This window comes from Echinops telfairi, unplaced genomic scaffold, assembly GCF_000313985.2.
Source record: "Echinops telfairi isolate 266 unplaced genomic scaffold, ASM31398v2 ScPeMD7_8;HRSCAF=38, whole genome shotgun sequence".
In the NCBI taxonomy this organism is placed as follows: Eukaryota; Metazoa; Chordata; class Mammalia; order Afrosoricida; family Tenrecidae; genus Echinops; species Echinops telfairi.
In genome coordinates, this window is record NW_022103905.1 from 2539556 (window position 1) to 2555491 (window position 15936).

Below are 15936 nucleotides of genomic sequence, written 5' to 3' on the forward strand. Positions count from 1 at the left end.
TCTGCATAACGCAGCATTATATAGCCCACTTCTTCCTTCTTTCCCAAACCCTCTGAATTTTTTTCTCAAGTAAATGCTACTCTTTCTATCTCAAATGGTTAGATATTGTTAGGTGTGAGCACCTCCCTAGTGATATTGCTCCCCTGTTGACTTGTTTGTTGTTTGGCTGAAAATTGGGCCATTGGGGGAAGGGGCCAGTTCAGTTCCAGACATGAAGGGGGATAAAGGGCCGTAGTCTCAATGGTTTTACTAGGTTCTATCCAAACCAGTAAGCCTGATCTTTTTTATGGCTTTGAGTTTGTTCCAAAATTTTCTCCCATTCTTTCCAGGACCTACTACTGTGATCCCTTTCAGAAGAGTTGGTAGTGGTAGCTTGGCACCATCTAATTCTTCTGATATCTGGTTATAAAGACTGATGTTCACATTATTTCCATAAGTCTTCAATTTTCTTCACTCTTCTTTTCTGTGGACACAGAGAGACCAATAGTTGTACCTTAGAATGCCTCTCACAGTGCCCCTCCCCCAGAAGAATGTATTTCAGAGGACAGCACTGAAGCTGCAGTTCAGGGAGAGAAGAGTGTCTGATTAGATCACACGGGAGCAAATGAAGGGGGAGGAAGTGGAGCACATCCTGGCCCACCAAGCCTGGAGGACGATATCCCCGCTCTGAACAGCCAATGTACAGAGAAGACCATATGGCCGGCCCCACTATGAGACATGACATCCCTCATTGACCCATAGCCCTACAGTGGACAACACTGGAGACACTGTGGGAATTGCGCCCGATCTGATCCCACCACACCAAGGCAAAACACTAAGGGCGTGCAACAGAACAACAAGGGGAACAGCAATGAAGTCCCCAGGGAATACCAAAACTAGACTTTGGGGCCAGAACTTGGCACCCTATCAGACTGGACCGGAAAACACTCCTAAAGGCCAACAAACAGTCCTTGAACTAACTACAACCTTTTCTTTTTTGGTTGGTGTTGTGTTGTGTTATGTTTTGTCATTGGCTTTTTGTTGTTGTTGCTTTGTTTTGCTCTGTCTTGTTATTGTGCATATTATCTCTGCAGGTCTATCTAGATAAGGTAGGCTGGATAAACAATCTGGAGGAGAAAATGGGACTCAGGGTTTGGGGGGAACATGGAAGAGGGGGAGGTGGGGGAAAAGAAGTGGTGTTAACCAACCCAGGGACAAGGGAACAACAAGTGATCCAAAATCGATGATGAGGAGGGTGTAGGAGACTTGGTAGGGCGTGATCAAGGGTAATGTAACCTAGAGGAATTACTGTAACCCAAATGAAGGTTGAGCATGATAGCGGGACAAGAGGAAAGTAAAAGGAAATAGAGGAAAAGAGCTAGGAGGCAAAGGGCATTTATAGAGGTCTAAATAAAGGCATGTACATTTGTAAATATGTTTATGAGGATGGGGAAATAGAGATTTATGTGCATATATTTATAGGTTTAGTATTAAGGTAGCAGATGGACATTGGGCCTCTACGCAAGTATTCCCTCAATGCAAGAATACTCTGTTCTATTAAACTGGCATTCCATGATGCTCTCCTTCCCGACACAGTCGCTGAAGACAAAGCAGGTGCATAAGTAAATGTGGTGAAGAAAGCTGATGGTGCCTGGCTATCAAAAGATATAGCTGTTTTGGTTTTTAGAGACTTGAAGGTAAACAAGCAGCCATCTAGCTGAGAAGCAACAAAACTCACATGGAAGAAGCACACCAGCCTGTGTGGTCACAAGGTGTCGAAGGGATCAGGTAGCAGGCATCAAAGAACAAAAAATCATATTGTCAGTGAGGGCATCTATAGGCAACTGGACATCCCCGTACGGAAAGGTCACGGGGAGGAGACGAGCCAGTTAGGGTGCAGTGTAGCAACGATGAAGCACACTTTTCTCTACTTCCTAAATGCTTCCTCCCCACCCCATTATCATCATCTCAATTCTGCCTTACAGATCTGGCTAGACCAGAGGATGTACACTGGTACCAATAGGAAGTGGAAACACAGGGAATCTAGGATGGATGATACCTTCAGGACCAGTGGTGAGAGTGGTGATACCAGGAGGGTGGAGGGAGGATGGAGAAGAGGGTAGGGTAGAGAGGGGGAACCGATTACAAGGATCTACATATAACCTCCTCCCTGGGGGACAGACAACAGAAAAGTGGGTGAAGGGAGACATCGGACAGTGTAAGATATGACAAAATAATAATTTATAAATTATCAAGGGTTCATGAGGGAGGGGGGAGCAGGAAAGGAGGGGGAAAAATGAGGAGCTGATGCCAGGGACATAACGTGGAGAGTGAATGTCTTGAGAATGATGAGGGTAACGAATGTACAAATGTGCTTTATACAATTGATGTATGTATGGATTGTGATAAGAGTTGTGTGAGCTTCCAATAAAATGATTTTTAAAAAAAGGCCTCTCACAAACTTTTTGGAGCCTATTTGTGATAAAGAACATTGTCTTTATGGACTATGTTTTGCCAGTAATCCTTATGTCTCCTGAGATGATGGTCCTGGACCCCTAGCCCTGTGTCAAGGGTATGACTCGTGCTGGTGGTTAGCAAATGCCTCATATAATCTACCTGTGTCTATAATTGTTTACAGTAAACCCAATACTAATGATTATGCCATGACAAGCAGTGTAAGTTCATGCTGTTCTTTGCAATGAAATAAATGCACCTCCAAATCTGAAGGAAGCTCAGTTCATAGACTGGGTCTTAGGAATCATATTAAAAATTACTTTATTATTTTAAGAGCTAACGACATATTTCTCAGAGGATTTAAATAGCTAGAGACCTATGTTTCTCACTGGTCAATGTTTGAATAATCATAAGTTTCTTATATTTGTTTATGCAGCGCAAAGTAATATTAGTTTGTCACATTATTAGTTTCTATTTGAATTTTGCTTCAGAATGATTAATATTATTTTGTCTCTTTCAGGCAGTTTTTGTTTGTTTTTATGGGCAATTACTGATCAAAATGTTATGATCAGTAAAACATTACTAAAACATTCTATAAGTAAACATTCATAGGCCTTCTAAGCATGAGCAAATTAAATGCTATGTTTCCTCAACCTGAATCTTTTATATATATTTAATCTAACAATGAATACTTAACTTTGACACATTTAACTACTACAGTAAATATTGAGTACCTACTATTTGTCAAGCTTATTTCTTAATCCACTGGCAAATGTTTTCACTTTGTCCCCTTATTGATCTTGCATGCTAAGTGGCACTATCTCTGTTTTTCAAATAAAGAGTAAGGCTTAGGGAAGTTAGAAACTAACCCAAAGTCATATAGTTAATAAATTGCAGTGCTGTGATTTGAGCCCTGATATTCTAATTCCAAAGCCCACGCTATTTATTCTTTTGACTGCACAATAGAACCATCCTGAGAGCTTTCAGCGCACTATGGTGAAGCCCAGGCATCTGGATTTTTAAATCTTTATTTAATGGGCTACCTTAATACTAGACTGCAGCCAGAATTGAGGATCACTGCTTATTAGTGCCATATTCATTCTCCAAAGTCCTGGACACTGGATTGTAAAGCCCTGTAAGTCAGGAAACCAGACCTGTGAACTTAAAGACGCAGTTCTATTGTTGGAAGAGGAAATGGAGAGGACATGACCTCAGTACTGCCTTACAAACCTGGCTAGACCGGAGCATGAACACTGGTCCAGATCCGAGCACTTGACTCAGAATCCAGGACAGATAAACCCTCAGGAACAATAACGGGAGAAGCAAAACCTTGAGAGTAGGAGGAAGGTGGGGGGAAAAAAGGGGAACCGATCACAATCGACGCACAATACCCCTCCCCCTTCCCGCCCCAGGGTGACAAACAACCGAAACATGGGTGAAGGGAGACAGCAGTCAGTGTACGACATGAAAATAATAATAATTTATAACTTGTCAAGGGTTCATGAGCGTGGGAGACGAGGGAGGGAGAGAGAAAGGGAAGAAAAGAGTAGCTGATTGATACCAAGGGCTCAAGGAAAAAGAATGTTTTGAAAATGATGATGGCAACATATATACAAATGTGCTTGATACAATGGATGTAAGTATGGATTGTGATAAGAGCTGTATGAGCCCCATTAAAATGATTTATTAAACTTAAAGAAAGAAAGAAATGGAGAGGAGAAAGGGGAAGACTCTCTTTTTGGCTCTCCAAGGAGAAGCTGCAACTGAAAGCAACAGCCCACGGAGAGGAAGAATAACTAAACCTGCTGGTACCTTTTGTAAGCATCTCAGTGATTTTATTCATAGTTGAGTCAGTGGGATTTTTAAACCAAGTGGGAAGTATGTCTCATCTCTACTCTAGAGCTTGAGGTCCCTCATCTGTGAAATAGGTGGCACAAGATTAATGCTTGGCTCATAAGAACCAGGTCAGGGGGAGCGACTGTGAGAATTGCAGGACTCTGTTGCCGTCGTGGCTGAAGCGTTGGAATGTTAACCACAATGTTGGCGATTCAAGCCAGTAAACCACTCACTCTGTGGGAGAAAGAGGATGCCGACCTGTGGGGTGATTCTACTCCACCATGCAGAGTAGAGTTGCATTGGAACTAACTTGATGGTAGTGGGATTTTTTTTTTTGGGGGGGGGGAGAACAGTTACACTATTATAATCACTGCTATTATTGCGTTCTTAAGATTACCTTGTTCCTCACATGCTTTATACTGCCGGGTCACTAATTGGGCCCCTTCTTTCCTCTCTGGCCTGATTTTCTAGTACTTTCACTTCCCTCCTTTCTTGACCATTCCACAAATATGTGATGCAAGTTCCTGTCTCAAGGCTGTTGCACTGCTGATCTCTGCCTGAATATTCTTTCCCCACCTGTTGTTACTCTGCTCCCATGTCACCTCAAAATTTATTCACCTCAGCTATCTACTATAGACCTCCTACTTCTCGATCCTAGTTTAATTTATGCATAATACTTCTTATTCTTACGTGTATATTATATCCTATATCTTTTTTAATTCATTATTTTTATCCAACAAACAAGAAGTTCTGTAGGGCAATATTTGGTCTGTTTTTTACTCCTCTTTTCCCTTTCTCCCCTCCTCTTTCTAACCACTATAAGCTTTATTCTATACATTTTCCTATATTTCATATATGAATGTCTTCAAGATTTAGCCATGTTATAGCATGTACCTTGACTTCATTTCTTTTTATGATGAGTAATAGCTCATTAAGTAATTTCTCAAAGGAGCCTTGGTGGCATAGTGGTTGCACATTGGGCTGTAATCTGCAAAGTCAGCAGTTCGAAACTGCTGCTCCTCGGTAGAAAGATGGGTTTTTCTACTCCCATCGAGTTACAGTCTCAGAAACGCACAGAGGCAGTTCCACACTGCCCTCTCAGGTTGCTGTGAGGCAACAGAGACTCCATGGCAGTGAGTTTGAGTTTTTTGAGCTTGAATATCTCGTTGTGTGTATTACCACATGTTATTTATCTATTATCTTTTGACTCTTGTAAATAGTGCTACAATGAACATTAATGTACAGGTTTCTGTTTTTGTTCCAGCTTTCAGTTCTTTTGGGGGGATATACTTAAAATTGGAATATTTGGGTCATATGGTAATTATATGTGTAACTCTTGAGGAACCACCACACCGTTTTCCACAGTGCCTGTGTCATTGTGTACCACATTAGGAATAGAAGATCCTGCCTCCCTCCTCTCTTTTATTCATTTTCTTCTTTCAGTGAAAAAAACCGATTATAAGAAAACTTGCATAATCTCATTTTTTTGTGGAGAAAAAATTATACAGAAGAGGAAGCTTCCAGAAATTCATGGAAAATTGGAATTAAAAGATAATGGATATGTGTGTGTATGTGTGTGTGATTACACATATATATGAAGATTCCTTGGGTGGTGCAAATGGTTAATCAATCACTCGATTATTAGCTGAAAGGTTGGTGGTTCGAACCCCCCCAGAGGCAAGCTGGAAAACAGATCTGGTCATCTGCTTCAAAAAAAACCCCTCACAGGCCAAAAAAAAGGCTCACAGCCTTGCAAACCTCATGCAGCAGTTCTGCTCTGCACATATTTGGTTACTGTGAGCCGCAATCAGCCTGATGGCAATTCACAACACTGTCCGTAGACAGAAAGCCTGATGGACCCTGTGCAGAACTGTAGAGTGAGGTTAGCATCTTCCTCCATCTTTATTTGTTTTAGTACTCTCAAATGTAGCTACTTACTTTTGGGTCTTGGGAGTGCCTCCCTCATTTGGGGTACGATAACTCACTCACCTTTCCTCTTAGTTCAACAACAACAACAAAAATGGCTGGAGTTTTTAAAAAATAAATGTTTCAAAGAAATCAAGCAAGAAGTCAAAGTATAAAAAAATAGAAAACCAAACTATTTATAGCACACACATTACTTTTTCCTAAGCAGGACGTCTGTCTACCAGGCGGCATGCCGACACAGCGGAGGGAACTCTGAAGTCTTCGCTGCAGTTCTTGGCCGGATCTATTCGGCGAGCCAAGCCTGTAACATGTGGAGTTTGGGTTCAGCTGTATCACTCAGGAATGTTGTAGAAAAGAAATTGAATGACATGGAGTCATATCTATAAGATAGTAAATGAAGTCAGATTATAGTATGTACTGTATGATCCTCATTCTGTATAGTATAGTACATGTTGTCAAGTGCCCTCAGGTCGATTGTGACTCATAGCAACCGTGTGTACAGCAAAACCGAACACCGCCTTATCCTGTGCCGCCCTCACAACTGTTGTCGAGCCTGTTGTTGCAGCCACTGTGTCGATCTCTCTCCTCAAAGGTCTTCCTCTTTTTTCATTGACCCATTGCTTTAGCAAGCATGATTTGCTTCTCCCAAGGACTGGTCTTTCCTAAGAATGAATGTGAAGTGTGTGAGACAAAGTCTTACCTTTCTCCCTGGACTTTTTCCAAGACAGATTTGTTGTTCTGCTGGCAGTTCCTGGCACTTTAAATATTCATCAGTACCATAACTCAAATGTATCAATTCCTCTCAGGTTTTTTTTTTACTTCAGTGTCCAGCTTCCACATGCATATGAGGCGATTGAAAATACCTTGGCTTGTGGCAGGCCCACCTTAGGCCTTCCTCAAAAGTGACATCTTGGTTCTCTGACGCTTTAAGGAGGTCCTGTGCAGCACACTTACGCAGTGCAACATGTTGTTTGATTCTTGACTGCTGCTTCCCTGGATATTGAATTTGGATCCACATACAATTAAATCCTTGATGACAACTTCAGTCTTTTCTCTGTTTATCATGAAGTTATTGAGTGGTCAATATAAGCTTAGGAGAAATAAGATGGTTGGGAGCTATTCTGCAAGTGCTAACAATGATTATCTCTAGGTGGTAGATTTACAGTTATTTTTTTATTTATGTTTTTCTATATTTTGAAATTATTTATAGAAACATGTAGTCCATATGCCATTAAAAAATGTATCTTTAAACTTTATAGGGGCTCCATAGTGCTACTCCGTTACTTTCTAGTCAAGTACATTGCTCACAATCTCCCTTCTCTTTCTGGAGCATGGCTCTTCCTATATAAAGTTAGTGGTGGATATGTAAGGGGTCACACTACTGTGGGGTTTTAATTAAAAGGCCTTTGTAGATCTAGCTTAGTGCCCCACCTATCTAATCACACTTTTACCTCCATATGGTCACCTGGCCCTTGAGCAGAAGACATTAGGAGCTAAAGTTAAGGACGTGAATGGCCGCTTTTTTGGCTAGGGGATGGCAGTACCTTTCTTTGTGTAGTGCTAGGACCAACGAGGGTTAGCAATGATCACCAAATTTGTAGATTGTGAATGACATCTTTTTTCAGGTATACCAGTCTAAAGGTTAATGTTCTCCAGAGTCTTTTAGCAAACCAAAACTGTATTGTTAAACCTATTAAAATGCTATTCTTTTCAGACATTGGTGTCTTATTAGCTGTCATGATGGGTGTTAGATGTTGAGCATTGCAGCTGGCAAGGTAATGGGAATACAGTGAAATAGAGGGAACCTAAACATTCTGTACGTTTGAGTGCTATGCTTCCTCGAGGGAGTTTTAATCTTCCTGGGTTCTTAGGTTTAGAAGCCTCTGAATCTATGTTATTATATTTTAAAAATTACAAGTGTTGGAATGAAACGTTGATGATTACAAAAATAACCTAAGTATTTTAGTTAGGATTGGTTATGCTGTGTTGTGAGGAACCCTGATGGGTTAGTGGCCTTGGGCTGCTAACTGCAAAGTCAGCCGTTCAAAACCACCAACTGTTCTGCAGGAGAAAGATTAGCTTTCTGTTTCTGTAAAGATTTACAGTCTTTTACTCTGCCCTATAAGGCCCCTGAGTCAGTATTGACTCAGTGGCAATGAGTTTAGTAGTTTGGTTTTATACTGTGATGTAATAACAAACAACCCTAAATTGCAGTGACTTTTATATACTAAAGGTTTCTTAATGCGTATAGCACATTCTTTGGCAGATTTGGTGGCTGTCTTTGCAGCACCCCTCCAAGCAGTGTGACCCACCCCTTCCATAGTTACTACCACCTTCGTGTTTTGCCTTTTAAGTTGCTTCAGAAAGGAAAGGAAGATGTGAGTGAGTTGCACAAACTTGGAAGTAGCATGTTCAGTTTTACCTGAGCCCTCTTGTCCAGAGCCTCATCTCTTAGCCCCTAACCATATATAAGGCTGATGTCCATTCGTGCCCAGGAAAGATGAAATGAAACGGGATCGCATAGAATTGTCTGTACTATTCTGGGTTCTTAAAATGTGCCACTAAGTATATCTTATAGATGTGGCTTTCTTTTATTTTCTCTTAATCTGTTTTCTGTCTCCCTAGTTTCCTTGAACAGAATGTAAAAATTATAGAGCAGTATCATTGATATCACTTGCAAGTAAAATGTCGCTGAAGATCATTCAACAACTATTGGGACAGTACATTGACAGGGAGCTGCCAGAAATTCAAGTCAGATTCAGAGGAGGATGTGGAATAAGGGATATCATTGCTGATATCAGATGAATCTTGGCTGAAACCAGATAATATCAGAAAGATGTTAATTTGTGCTTTGTTGACTGTGTAAAGACATTTGACTGCGAACCATAACCATGCGTAGCCATAAGCATGGGAATTCCAGAACACTTAATTGTCCTCACGCAGAACCTTACCTGGGTATGCAAAGAGAACAAAGGCATACTCGCTCGTTTAAAATCAGGGAAGCTGTGTATCAGAATTGTATCCTCTCACTGTACTTATTCCATCTGTATACTGAGCAAGTAATCAGAGAAGCAGAAACAGATGAAGAAGAGCATGGCATGAGGGTTGGAGGCAGGCTTGTTAACAACCTTCAATATAGAGATGACACAATCTTGCTTGCTGAAAGTGACGAGGACTTGAAGCATTGCTGATAAGGATCAAGGATTGCAACTTTCGATATGGATTACAATTAAATGTAAAGAAGACCAAAATCCTCACAACTAGACCAATAGGTAACATCACAATGAATGTAGAAAAGATCGAGGTTGTCGAGGATTAATTTAGCTTGGATGCACAATCAGTGCATCAATGGAAGCAGCAGTCAGTCTGCACAACAGCTCTTAAAGTGTTGCTAAGCAAGTTGTTACAATCACCTCATGTGCGTGTGGAAGTTGGACACTGACCAGGAAGACCATTGGCATTATGGGGTGATGACAAACATTATGGGGTGGTGACGTGCCATGGGTTGCTGAGAGAAAGAACAAATGGTCTTGGAAGAACAGCCAAAAGTCTCCTGCGAAGTGAGGTTGGTGAGATGTAATCTCACGTACTTAAGATTTGTTCTCAGGAGAGACCTGTCCCTGGAAAGGACACCAGGCTTGGTAAAGTAGAGGGACAGCAAAAAAAAAAATATGACAATGACGACCTTGGACAAGATGGATTGACACAGTGGCTGCAACGAGGGCCTCAGATATGACCATTGTGTTTTGCTTTGTTGTACACAGGGTCGCTATGATTTGGAACTGATTTGAAGGCACCTAAGAGCAACACATTTCCTTTTATTGCTGAATTTTTGTCATGTTAAGCTGCCCAAGGATGTGTGAAATCAGGGGTAACCAAAACAACCCATTACTCCCTAATCCATTCCAGGTTATGGAGGTTATCGCCCCATAGGTCTTTCAAATGTTTTTTGAAATCACTGTAAATATTTTTTCTGTGACGCAGCTGGTGGATTTGAACCAGTGACCTTTTAGTTAATAACTGAGTGCTTTGCTGTACCAGCAGGGCCCCACCTTTTAGTTAATAACTGAGTGCTTTGCTGTACCAGCAGGGCCCCTTGAAGTCAATGGTAGCTTGAAAACCATCTCTTTCCCTATTGCCTTCATTTTCTAAACCAAACATAATACCACCGAGTCCATTCTGACCCATAGCAACCTTATAGGACAGGGTTGACCTGCCTCTGGGCCTCCCAGACTATAAATCTTACGGGTGTAGAAATCCTCATTCTTCCGTGGAGCTGCTGGAGCTGCTTCGCCACCAGAGCGCCCTTCATTTCCTAAGGAAGAAGAAAATCCCAATGCTTAGTATGTACATCTTTGATGGTAAAGCATTTAACTTAAAACTTAGTTTCTTTCTTCAAAAATAAAGTCTTACTAGGAGAGAGTAGGGCAAGCTATGGGGGGTTTCTATTTATAGCTTAAGTTGTAGAACACAAAATTGATTATCTGAAATGTAAACCTCCACCTAATTCACATAAAAAATAGTTAACAAGTTTTATAGGTGAATAAAATCTCACTGTGCTTGTAAAGATGGCTGAAGTGGCCAACTGTTTTGTTAACTATTCACCACAAGTAAATATAAGTAACAATCTTGCTTCAAATCCCAACAACTTTCTTTACTGAAATGGAAAAAACGAATTTTCCAACTTTATATGGAAAGGAAGGCGTCCCCAAAGAACTAAAGCAAAATTAAAGAACAGAGTAAGACCTTTCAGGCTTCCTGCTCTCAAAACTTATATGGCCACGATAATCAAAACTGTCTGTAAACAAACAAACAAAAACATATTGTTGAGAATGAGGCTGGGTGGAGCAGAGACCCAAAGCCTATCTGGAGACAATAGAACAGTCCCCCCACAGAGGGGCCACAGGGAAGGGATGAGTCAACCATGGCGCAGGTAAAGCATTGATGAAACACACTATATTCATCTGGTTCCTTGAGGCTTCTTCACCCCCCACCACCGTGACCCCAGTGTTGCTTCTTAATTCAGATTAGACCAGAACATGTATACAGATATAGAGGCCTCACGACACAGAATCCAGGAACAGGAGAGGGAATAGTGATAGGGAGAAAGGGGGAACTGATCACAATGATCAGTGCATAGCCATATACCCTTCTCCAGAGAGAAGAACAACAATAAACGGGGGAAGGGAGACAGCAGTCGGTGTGAGAGATGAAAATAATAATTTATAATCTATCAAGGGGTTATGAGGGTGGCAGGGGGTGGAGGAAAAGGGAAAAAAAGCGGAGCTGATACCAAGGGCTCAATAGAAAATAAATGTCTAGAAAAGAATGAAGGCAGCATATGTACAAACATGCCTGATGCAATCTATGTGTGGATTGTGACAAGAGTGTAAGAGTCCCCAATAAAATGGTCTTTTAATAAAAAAACAGTCTGTATGGTACCAATACTATGACAGACGGGTAGACCAATGGAATAGAATTGAGAAGTAACATCTATCTATCCACAGAACACTGATACTCAGCAAAGGGTCAAAGTCCATTCAATGAGGAAGAAACAGTCTCTTTAACAAATGGTGCTGGCAAAATTGGATATCCATATGCAGAAAAACGAAATGGGATCTATACTTCACACCAACTCAAAGTAGATCAAAGACTTAAATGTTAAAGCTAAAATTATAAAATTCCTGGAAGATAATATAAGGTCAACATTAAGGAGCCTAATTTTTAGCATGAACAGCGTATCAAACAAAACTGAAAAATGAATGAATGACAGAAAATCAAAGAGATAACTTGGACTTCCTAAACACTAAGACATTATGTTCATCAAAAGACTTTTTCCAAGAGAGTAAAAGAAGAACCTACAGGCTGGGGGGGAAAGTCTTGATTTTTTTTCTTTGATCTCTAATAAGGGACTAATCTGTAAAATATAAAGGAAACTCAAACAACAACAAAGAGACAAAAAATCTAGTAAAAAAATTAGGTGAATTGGACAAAGGACATGAATAGATAGTTCACAAAGGAACATTCAGGGGCTAACAAATATACACACAAAAATGCTCTCCATCATTAGCTATTCTCATTGCCATTGAATTGTTCCAACTCATAATAACTTTCTAGGGTATAACTCTCTAGGGAAGAGTAGAATCGCCCCTGTGGGTTGCTGAGGCTATTCCAAATTCATTGCCAACAAGTCATTTCTGACTCATGGTGACCCTATAGGACAGAATAGAACTGCCCCTGTGGGAGTAGAAAGTCCCAAGAGAGCCTAGTGGTTTCAAGCTGCAGACCTTGTGGATTGCAACCCAATGCATAACCACTACACCACCTTGGCTCCTCCCTTCAGAGATATTAGATAAAAAATTAGAATGAACTATCATCTCACCCATACAAAAATAGCAATGATTGAAAAAAAAGAAGAAAGAAAACAGCAAATGTTGGCTGGGTTGTGGGGGTATTGGACCTCTTTTAGCATCACTAGTTGTGTTAGTCTAGGTACTTTAGAGAAACAAATCCACAGAAGCTCATGTATAAAAGAGAGTTTTATATAAAGGGTAAGTGCACATCAAGAAAACATCCCAACCACTGCTGCCCAACCCCACAAGTCCCGCATTAATCCATATGTCCAACACCAATCCACGAAGTCCTCCTCCATCTCACAAAACACACACTATGATGCCAACTGCAGGAGGAGAGCCGAATCGGTGAATGTGTAAGCATCTCAGCGCTGACAGGGGTCTCCACACGGGTACTCCAGCACCCAGGGCTGCATGGGGGTAGGTCCATGCAGCTTCTCCTTGAGGATGTCTGACAGGAAGTGAGCCTTGCCAGCTGAAGCAGAGAACTGGCTAAGGCAGCTGTACCCTGGTTCAACCATCACAAAGCAAGAGACCCGAGAACTGGAAAGGCGAGACTCACTGAGCCATTTATCCCTCCACCCTTCAATTAAAGCCCACATATGTTTATCGGTCAGGTTGGCACAATCAACTTTAACTAGTGGTAGAGGAAACTGGCAAAGCAAAACAGATGGTTCCTCAAAAAGTTAGGGATAGAAATACCTTATGATCCAGGAATCCCACTTGTAGGTATATTTCCCATAAATATAAGAGCAGAGATTCTATTTATTTTATTCATTCACCAAATCATTGTTGTGCACCAATTGTGTGCCAGATACTATTCTGGGCCTTAGGAATATGGTGATGAACAACACATGGTGACACAATATATCAATTAGTAAATACGAATAAATTAATGTATTAGGATTAGTATAATATAAATAAATTCATGGTGGTTTGTTTTTAGATACCATATTGTCAGTGTGAATAATCTGGACCTATTTGCTTTTTTCCCTTTTAGCTAAGAAGTCCGCTGGTCCAGTTTCTCAACATGAAAATCATCAAGCAATCTCTCACCTTTCAACTGGGCAGCCGCTCTCCCAAAATATGGCTCTAGGTAGGAACTCTTATTTTCAGAGTTCTACTTGAAAATAATAAATAATTTTAAGTAATAAAACATGCCAGCAACCACGAGGTGTCGAAGGGATCAGGTGTAAGGCATCATCAGAACAAAAAATCTTACCATAGTGAATGATGGGGGGAGTGCAGAGTGGAGATCCAAAGCCCATTAGTAGGCCACTGGAGATCCCCTTGCAGAGGGGTCTCGGGGAGGAGATGAGCCAGTCAGGGTGCGATGTAACAATGATGAGAAATACAACCTTCCTCTAGTTCCTAAAGGTTTCCTCCCCGCTCCCACTACCATGACTCGAATTCTATCTTGCAAGACTGGCTAGACCAGAGGAGGTACACTGGTACAGATAGGAACTGAAAATACAGGGAATCCAGGACGGATGAGCCCTATAGGACCAGTGGTATGAGTGGCAAAACAGGGAGGGTAAAGGGAGAATGGGTAGGAAAGAGGGAACCGATTACATGGAACTGTGTGTGACCTCCTCCCTGGGGGACAGACGACCAAAAAGTGGATGAAGGGAGACGTGGGACAGGGCAAGATATGACAAAATACCCATTTATAAACTATCAAGGGCTCATGCGGGAGGGGGGAGCGGGGAGGGAGGGGAAAAATGAGGACCTAATGTCGGGGGTTTCAACGGAGAGAAAATGTTTTGAGAAACGATGTACAAATGCGCTTTACACAATTGATGTGTGTATGGATTGGGATAACAGTTGTATGAGCCCCTAATAAAATGTTAAAAAAAAATAAAAAATAAAATAAAACATGCCATTTAGCAGCATGGTAAAGTGCTGTCCATTCCAATTAGTGTTATATATTTTTAAATCACTAATAAGAGCTCAGGAAGATACCGTCTTTGTAAAGAGTAGAACGTTTGTACTGACACTCTGGACTGCACGCCCTTCATTTTGAGTCCCGCTCTATACTTTTACTTATCTTAAATGTGTTCAAATTTATCTTAAAAAGTCTTTGATGTTATACTCACTACCAAATATATATGGTATTTCTATTTTCAACCTTTTTTTATTCTTATAAATCTTTCCAGCAGAATACCTATTCAATTTTTTAAAAAATCATTTTACCGGGGGCTCGTACAACTCTTATCACAATCCATACATCATTTGAATCAGGCATGTTTGTACATATGTTGCCCTCATTCTTTTCTAGACATGTACTTTCTATTGCACCCTTGGTATCAGCTCTTTCACCCCCTCCTCTGTCCCCCCCACCCTCATAACCCCCCGATAGATTGTACATTGTTAATATTTTCATCTTTCACACCGACCACTGTCTCCCTTCCCTCATGTTTTCTGTTGTTCTTCCCCCTGGAGAGGGGTGTATGGTTATGTGTCGATCATTGCGATCGATTCTTCCTTTCTCCCTTCCTCTCTCTCTCTTCCCCCTACCCTTCTGGTATCACTATTCCCACTCCTGTTCCTGGATTCTCTGTGTCATGAGCTCCCATCGTTTCTATACCTGTGTACATGTTACAGTCTAGTCTGAATTGAGAAGCCGCACTGGGGTCATGGCAGTGGTGGGTGAGGAAGCCTCAAGGAACCAGAGGTATATAGTGTGTTTCATCAATGCTTTTACTGTACCCTGGTGACTCATCCCTTCCCTGTGGCCCCTCTGTGGGGAGATTGTTCCACTGTCAACAGATGGGCATTGGATCTCTGCTCCAGCCCCCCTCATTCTCAACAATATGTTTTTGTTTGTATGTGTCTGCTGATGTCTTTTACCCGGTCCCTATGACTCCTCATGTTTGCACCGGTGGTGTGCTTATTCCAAGTGGACTTGTGGCTTCTCATGATCACACCGGTGGTGTGCTTCTTCCATGTAGACTGCTGAATGGCAGCTTGTGTAACTTCAAGCCTTTAAGACCCCAAGCATGATATCTTTTAATAGCCAGGCACCATCCGCCTTCTTCACCACATTTGCTTATGCACCCATTCTGTCTTCAGGGATTGTATCGGGAGGATGAACATCTCAGACTGCCGATTGGTTAGAACAAAGTGTTCTTTTATTGAGGGAGGATATGAGCAGAGGTTCAAAGTCCATCCCCTATCTCAGTGTATTGCCGTATAAATATATGTACCCCGCTCCCACTACCATGACTCGAATTCGACCTTGCAAGTCTGGCTAGAGCAGAAGATGTACACTGGTACAGATAGGAACTGAAAATACAGGGAATCCAGGGCGCATGAGCCCTACAGGACCAGTGGTGTGAGTGGCGAAACAGGGAGGGTAAAGGGAGAATGGGTAGGAAAGAGGGAACCG

The 15936-nt window shown here is 41.5% G+C and overlaps 1 protein-coding gene across 3 annotated transcripts in view; it reads left to right on the top strand.

The window, feature by feature from the left end:
• GOLM2 (golgi membrane protein 2) overlaps positions 1 to 15936 on the top strand; it is a 98995-nt gene that overhangs the window by 43542 nt on the left and 39517 nt on the right. For all 3 annotated transcript variants that reach the window (XM_045286489.1, XM_045286490.1, XM_045286488.1), the window contains exon 7: positions 13549 to 13644. In XM_045286489.1, coding sequence (XP_045142424.1) covers positions 13549 to 13644 — 96 coding nt within the window. The remainder of the gene's footprint in view (positions 1 to 13548; positions 13645 to 15936) is intronic.